The sequence below is a fragment of the Simochromis diagramma genome, unplaced genomic scaffold, assembly GCF_900408965.1.
Source record: "Simochromis diagramma unplaced genomic scaffold, fSimDia1.1 OVJJ01000753.1, whole genome shotgun sequence".
In the NCBI taxonomy this organism is placed as follows: Eukaryota; Metazoa; Chordata; class Actinopteri; order Cichliformes; family Cichlidae; genus Simochromis; species Simochromis diagramma.
In genome coordinates, this window is record NW_024387523.1 from 14,491,078 (window position 1) to 14,499,064 (window position 7,987).

Here is a 7,987-nt window from a genome sequence, read left to right on the forward strand (position 1 = left end):
CTTGTCTCTGACATAAAGACAAGCACAGCACTGAAATACAAAGCAGGTCCTTCTTGAACATTTAAATGTTTTTTTAAATCATGTTTCTTCACGTGACTGTAGCCTCTACTCTGCCTCCAACGATCTTAACTCTCACTCTCTACAATGAGAAATTTTGCTCTTCTTGACAATAAATTACTTTATCCTGTGTGGCAGCGTTGCTTTGTACTACAACATCTCAATGTTTCTCCGCGACACTAATGGTCCGTGAAAGAACATTACAACTTCTCCGTATGTTCGCCATGTTTTTTTATGTGGGGGGGGGCGTGGGAGGTGACGTCAGAGATGACGTCAGATCCTGCGGCTCATAAACATATCAGCAACCTACGTTACGCGCCATCTTCTAGCTACTGACCAGAAAATATACGTAGCATATAAGCCCACTTGCTTATTTTTTGTCCAAATAACTGCTTTTATTAGCTATACCGAGCAATGAGTGACCTTGAGGAAGGAAACTATGAAGGGCGGGTAAGTAGTTCCCGTCGAATGATATCGGTGACACCTTCCTTTCTTCCCTTTCTCTTCCGTGTGGCTTTCAGTAAAGAACATTGTTAGGATACACTAACTACTAGCCAATGGTAATGTGTGCTAACTCTAAATAACCTGCAACGCTTTATCGGCTTGCGTTACAGTTTTCAGACAGAGGCAGAGAAATGCCTCAAGTTAACGGAAGCAAACTATGCTAATACCTATTTTAATGTGAAAGGTTAATGCTCTGCTAGCAAGGCTGCTTCTAACAGGCGCTAGCTAGCAAGCTAGTTGGCTTATAATAATAACCAGTGTTAAAACACTGGTGTGTGCAAATTGGCTTCATGCAGTGTGAGTTTAATTGAGTGCACCTGACTCATTCGTTAATGAAAGGAATCACAAGTTATCTCCTACGTTATGCTAGCGTCCTTTTGTGCGGATAGCTCTGCACACTTACGGGGTTTTTGTTTTTTTGTTTTTTTTTGTCTGTAGTACTGCTTTGTGTCAGTGTATGAGGGTTAGTCCTAAGCCACTCTTCGTTCTCAGCGTTCATTCTCTGGTTTATCAGGTTGAAACATTGCTAGAAAATTCATTTAAGCTCTTTTTATTCCCACATATGTTACATTGTTCTGCTCATTTGCATAATTTCTGGGTTATTCAAACCTAATGAAGCAGCACTGTAAATGTAATGATGCATTCAGTTTTCCTTTTCATTTCATTCACGATATTCTCCTTTGCTAAAACACTCTGATCTTAATTTCATTGAATGTTCTTTTTTCATTAAGGTTATTGAACCTGAAGGATTTGAAGAGTTTTATCCAAGAATGATGAAGAAAATTTTCAAGATAAAAGAAGGCTAATGAAAACATATACAGAACAGAACATAGAGCTGGAAAGGGAGGAAGTGTACCGGAAGAATGGTGTCAGATAGACGCGCTTGCAGTGTAATGGCTAAAATGAAACAGACCTGGAATCAGAAAATGAGAAAACTGAAAAAAGAAGAATGAAGAAGGATAGAAATCCTCAGAGAAGGGAGTAGCGTGTAAAGAATCTGGAAGAATGAATGTGTCCCTAGGTTAAGTAAATATATTGTTTGTGTCAAAATGTCTTTTCTTTATCATGCTCCGTTTCTGTAACATAAGAAAATGCATGTTTTTTTTCCCGTGTTAATAGTCCAGGTGAACATGTACATTTTTTTAAAATATAAATATTTTAATAATATGCCACACAGAGGTTCATTTATTGAAATTACATGATTACTAACCCTTTTTCCCGTAGTATATAGGCTGCACATTTTAGATAAGTGTACTCTGTGTGATACTTCCATTTTATTTTACTGCTTATTGTGATTTGTATAAATAAATAAATTTTGAATGAGTAAAGGTTGTTAACATACTGCTATGGCAATAGGGGTCACGCTCCCCATCTAAATCGGATCATGGGAGTCCAGCTCGGGTCAAGTCGGAGAGCAGGTCTCGCTCTCCGAGCCCATCCCGGGTCTCCAAACACTCCGAGTCCAGATCACGGTCTCGGTCAAAATCCAGGTAAGCTTGCCCACCCTTCCCATAACACACATACATACACACACTCTGATTATCCTAAATGTTGCCATCTTCTCTTGTGTTGAATTCACTACTTCTTCATTTTTAGATCTCGTTCTAGACGGCACTCAAACCGCCGGTACAGCCGTTCACGCTCTCGGTCCTATTCCCACCGGAGGAAGTCCCGTTCTCGTTCCTACAGCCCTGAATACCGGCGCAGGAAGAGCCAGAGCACGTCCCCCATGTCAAACCGGCGCCGTCACACCGGCAGTAGGGTAAGTGTAACTGAAGATGTTGTGGAAGGAAAGGTAAAGAACGTATACATTCACAATCAGACTTGTAAAGACTGGGTTATTGTGTGTCATAGCTAGTAAGTAGTGAGGACATGAATATATACTGCACGATATACTTAAAGTGAAAATTTATACGCTCAAAATGCTTGGGGGGGGTTATTTTTAAAGGAGACCATGCCTGTAAGTGAATTTCACACCACATTTCACTCAACACATGACACATTTTTATTTAGCGCACCTACATGTTTCCAGAGGCTTCAGGCTAATCTCAACAAAACAGTTTTGTCATTTTGGTTTATTTTTTCAGTATGTATATTATGTTTGTTTGTTTGCTTGTTTGTTTGTTTTAAATTGTTATTAGGAATTACAATTGTTTTAACAGGAAGTGTTTAATTAAAAGTCTTTACAGTCCAGAGAAGTGTTCTCATTGTGTTATGTTATAAAAATATATTGTTGTGTAAAATATGTTTTATGTTATCAGTTGATTGTGGTAAATGCGGTGGGAATCCGCTTTGACATGACATTTAATAACCCCTTTGATAAACCTTCCCTCCCTTTCATTATATCAACAGAGCCATGACTTCACAAAAGAAGCATACAGTCATGGCGGTGGTGCTGATGTTAGGGTATGTGGACCTTCTGACATATTTTGGGGGGGTGAAGTAATGTTGTGTGTGGGTCAAAGTTACCACTCTCATTGCAGTGCTGCATGAGGTATAAATGCATAAATAATCATAGGGAAATTTTTTTAAAAATACAAATAACTTGATGTATGTGGACACTGTGGCTGGTTTGCAACCAGCGTCACCTTTATTATCTACAATAAGTATTAGGTCACCTAATGAATCAAGTTATATTTTGAAACTCCAGTGGAAAAGTGGCCTCAACTAACATTTAAGTACTTAAAAAAATGCTGCCACTATTTCTTTACTGTATGTTTATTTTGTTGCTCCAGTAATTGATGATTTCTGATGTATGTGCAGTTTTAATGCATATAAAGTACAATGTGCTATATGTGTTTGACAATAATTTTTGAGCAGATCAAATGATATAGTAAGTGCCCTGCCTTTTTTTTTAAGTGACTTTAAAGATTCAAATGTAAAATGCTGGTAAAGTAAAAAGATATTGTATATATTTATGCCATATGCACTAAAAGTAATGTGTTTCAGTGGTTCCTCATCTGCTGACATGTTCTTGCAGCACCATGTTTAACTAGTTTGACTAGCTTTCTTAAGCTCAATATTTGTAGGGCACAGCTGCTTTATGTGGGCCATATAATGATACAAAACAGAGCAAGCATGAGGCAAGTGAAAAGGTTTTATAGCACGTGTATATACATAGCTCTCCCTGTGACATATTTTTGAAAGCAGTTTAAGGGGTTATTAAAGCTGTCATAGTTTACCCACTGAGAATTTATTGTGCTACTGTTTCATCATCTTTTGTTACCCCATTATACAAACATAAATTATATGGATTATATCCTTCAAAGCAACTCAATAACTGCCTCAGTTATAAGTCAAAAGTCACAATGTGAGAGCATGTATCCAGTGTAGGTGAAACAGTATTTTGTCCATAAGCTGCAAAACTGATCCAAAGCAACTATTAAGCATCAGCTGCATCAGTTATAAATTAATTGATTTAGTGTATTTTATTAGTGATTATTTTCTGTGCTGGGTTTTAGGGAAAGACATTTTTCTAGCATCTGTGCATAAAGTATGTAAAGTGATCCTGTGTGTATGTGGTGGAGGGTGAGGGGGGCATCATAAATTCATTAAATATATTCTGTATGCAAACCATTACATGGGTCGATGTGGTAAGCTACGTCATCAACTCTTACCCCTATCGCTGACCTTTCCAGGCGAACCCTGATCCGAGCACGTGTTTGGGGGTGTTTGGTTTGAGCCTGTACACGACTGAGCGTGACCTGAGAGAGGTGTTTTCACGCTACGGTCCTTTGGCTGGAGTCAATGTGGTGTATGACCAGCGCACAGGTCGCTCCCGTGGATTTGCCTTTGTTTACTTTGAGAGGCTTGAAGACTCTAAAGAGGTATGGAAAACATTTGGGGTGTTATTTATGGATCAGATGCCCAGTGGTCTTCAGACTTGATGCAAGCAACTTATTTTTATTGTAATATTGTATTTTCAGGTTATCTCGTTTTTTTTTATTTACTATTTTAAATCTTTAAAATTTTTATTTAGATATCTGACTGAAAAATTTTGAAATATATCTCAATTTTGAGTTAAGAATGGAAATGATTAAAACAAAAACATTGTTGGCAGAAATAGGCTCGTTATATCAACAAACATGAAAATTGCCAGAAGAAAAAAATGTTTACCCCAGGAAATGAAAATAGTTTTGGCTACAGTTCCTAATGTTTCTGGACTATTTCACAGTTACCCCAATGAAACCCAAAGTCCAGAAAGAGGCAGTTCTCCATTTTTGTTACCAGTTGTTTAGATTTGCTTCTTCAGAGAGGTTTTTTTTTTGTTTTGTTTTGTTTTGTTTTGTTTTTTCTTAAAGATTGGGTGTGATTACTTGAATATGCCACTAGGTGTCAGCCTTTCTTTACATTCTCTCACCACCCAATCATGGGGTCTAATATAGATGGTTTCAGTGTGCAATATTGGTGGGCCTTCATTATTTAAATACATTTTTACCAAAGAGCTTACAGTGGTCTGACAATATCTTTGTATTCTCCTCCCTTTTGTGTTCCCAGGCAATGGAGCGAGCCAATGGCATGGAGCTGGATGGGAGGCGTATCAGAGTGGATTATTCCATTACTAAACGTCCCCATACCCCTACGCCAGGAATCTACATGGGCCGACCTACACAGTAAGATCAGCATTTGTGTCAAATCTTAGATACCTGTTCCCTTAACCTGCTGCATGACACTGGAGCTCCATTTAAAATCTCCATGAAGCTTAAATGCACCTCTGAGTCATACTGATTAAATGCAGTATTGTCTGTGCTTAACATGGTGCTTTTTTTTTCCCCCCTCAAGTTTCTCAGAAGTCATTTTACTTTTTTTTATGTATTTATTTTTTTAATTAATTAACTTTTTTTACATTTTTACAGCAATGGTGGTGGTGGTGGTGGTGGTGGTGGCGGCAGCAGCAGCAGCAGCAGAAGGGGAAGAGAGTCATATTATGACCGCGGCTATGATCGCTACGACAGATATGACGAGTACGACTACAGATATAGGTGAGCGCTAATTTTTCTGAGTACAAAGTGTTGTAGTATTATATGGTAGAAGACTCATTTCAAGTTCCTTTTGTCTTTTTGCAGTCGCAGGCGCTCTCCATCACCGTACTACAGTCGATACAGGTCTCGCTCACGGTCTCGCTCCTACAGCCCACGTAAGTGTGAAGAGAAATGGCGCACAAAAAGATGGTTATTGCACTTGTTCGAACACATCTCTGTGCTTAACTCTCTGGTCAAATGATGATCAGTCTTTTTGCACTTCACAGACTTCAGCCGTTTATTAACACAAATGTTTGTTGTTTCTTGTCTTTTGCAGGCCGTTACTGAGTTGCTTCTTTCAACATTCAGCATCCCTCCAATAACTGATGGGTGTGTGTGTGTGTGTGTTTGCGTGTGGTACATCAAAGTGTTTCAGAGGGAAACATTTTGATTAAGCATGTCTATATCAGCAGAACTCTTGAGTTTTAAAGTAGTTCTTGTTTACATGAAATAGATGTCTTAATTTTTAGACCTTTGGATGCATCCGTGTTGAGTTTGAGCACAGAAATCAGCACCTGTGGCTTACTCTTGCCTCATTATTAGACCTCCATCTTTCCTTCCTCCTTCATTTTCTGGAGCTCGGATCGCGTGTTTTGCTCACTTATGGTTGATCAGATTTCTTGTACTCACTGTTAACTTTGTACTCAAGATGGGGAAAGAAAAAAGTGACACTGGATTTTGCAGCCTGTGTTAATGATGCACTCTGTGTGTATAAAGATAACAAATTAATGCGAATGTTAATTTTGACACTAAATAACTTTAATGGTAACTAAATCAGGTGGTTAAAATGAAGTGCTACCAACATCAGAAATTAAATTTTTTTTTTCCCCAGTCAAGAAGTCATTGTTTAAGTTTTCAGAGAGTTTTAATATCATGTTTTGCAATTTGTTTTATTTTTATTGTTGTTTCTTTGTATGGAAAATACAAATTTATGAAAACCCCGGAAAGTTTGTAAGGTGTTTTTCTGACTTGATGTTCATGAAATGGAAGTTGGGATTTAGTTGTACAGGTGGGAGTGAATGCTGTAAGTTGAGTGGGTGAGGTGGGAAAGCAAGAGATTCACACAACAAGATTAATTCCAAGGTGGTGTGCACGATAAGATATCGACACAAACTTAAAGTCGCCTGCTGTATTCTTGTGTTGAAACTACAGTGTATCCTCAATATACATTCAGTTTACTTTCATTAAGATGACACCAAGGAAAATAAACACAACGGCTTTTAGCAAGACTTTTATTAGACGGAGTTAATAAAATACAAAGTTCACATGGAGGGGTAATACATTAAAATGCACTAACTTCTTCACCGTTGTGACAGTGGATATTACATAATGAAAAGGAGACAACATGATTAGATTTGTTTTGCATACAATGGTGTTACCAGCCACAGGTACAACAACCCTGCAGAATGCATGAAACCACCATGATCACTCACTCTGTCCCCCACAAAGACAGCTAAAATTTGAACAGATTGAGAGGAAATGGGATTTTGACACAGCGGATAATCACAAAAGTAAACCTGAAGGAATGAAGGGTCCTTTATCTGTAGACCATGGGACCAATAACAAGGCACTTCATTCAAATGGGGTTAATAATCACTGCTGACATGTCATGGGGCCCCTCAGAGTTATGCATTCATTCCTAGTCATTCACATAATTCTTATGATTTCAAGGTAACTACTAGCTCGAAGGACACAAGGGTCAAAAACTCACCACTTTATCGTCGTCTATATCATCTCTAAGTGTGCATGAGCATTCACTTTCACATTTTCGTGAGTGAACTTGTACGTACACTTGTTCCTATAAACATTTGATTGATGAAGCAAATTACACAGTTATTGTTTCCTGATCTGAGTCCTGTGGTAGCCAAATTAGCGTTCAGCGTAGAGAGCAGGTGCAGGGAAATGAGAGAATCCAGGACATTTTCTAGATTGTATAGTTACATGTGCAGTGTGGGGGGGTTTTTTTTAGTCACTGAAATTGTCCTATGACCCAGGTGTCATGGCAGGGGGTCGAGAACCAGAAGGAAACATGATGTTTAAGGGTTAGCGAGATATTACTGGGATTCCATAAATTACACCTATATACCTAGCTTCAGAGTAACATAGTGTGTTTAGACGAAGAATTAAACACATCCACTACACTGATTTTTTTGAGAGAAAGATAACTAAATCATTGCAGTACACTGATTCTACATAAAATGTAGAACTTTCTGAATTTTCCATGAACCTTCACGCATACTTTAACTGTTTCATTTTTATAAAACTGAACCAAACAAGACCAAGGTTTACACCAGGTGCAACCTGTAGCTTTAACATGCCTTTGTGATTAGATTAAAACTGGGAGGAGACGCTTGCAGCGTACAGGACACCGTCTGAAGGTTAAGAGGCAGCAGGAACACTGATGG

The 7,987-nt window shown here is 38.3% G+C and overlaps 1 protein-coding gene across 2 annotated transcripts; it reads left to right on the plus strand.

Annotated features, from left to right (window-relative positions):
* The first annotated feature begins 327 nt into the window (after positions 1-327).
* tra2a (transformer 2 alpha homolog) lies at positions 328-6,796 on the plus strand. 2 transcript variants are annotated; one of them, XM_040020443.1, is made up of 9 exons: positions 328-507; positions 1,918-2,051; positions 2,158-2,323; positions 2,914-2,967; positions 4,200-4,388; positions 5,059-5,174; positions 5,418-5,543; positions 5,628-5,698; positions 5,860-6,796. In XM_040020443.1, the coding sequence occupies exons 1-9, from the start codon at positions 472-474 to the stop codon at positions 5,868-5,870; spliced, it is 903 nt and encodes a 300-aa protein (XP_039876377.1). In that variant the 5' UTR covers positions 328-471; the 3' UTR covers positions 5,871-6,796. The 2 variants fall into 2 exon arrangements, with proteins under 2 accessions (XP_039876377.1, XP_039876378.1); XM_040020444.1 differs by having other exon boundaries at positions 331-617.
* Positions 6,797-7,987: the final 1,191 nt, after the last annotated feature.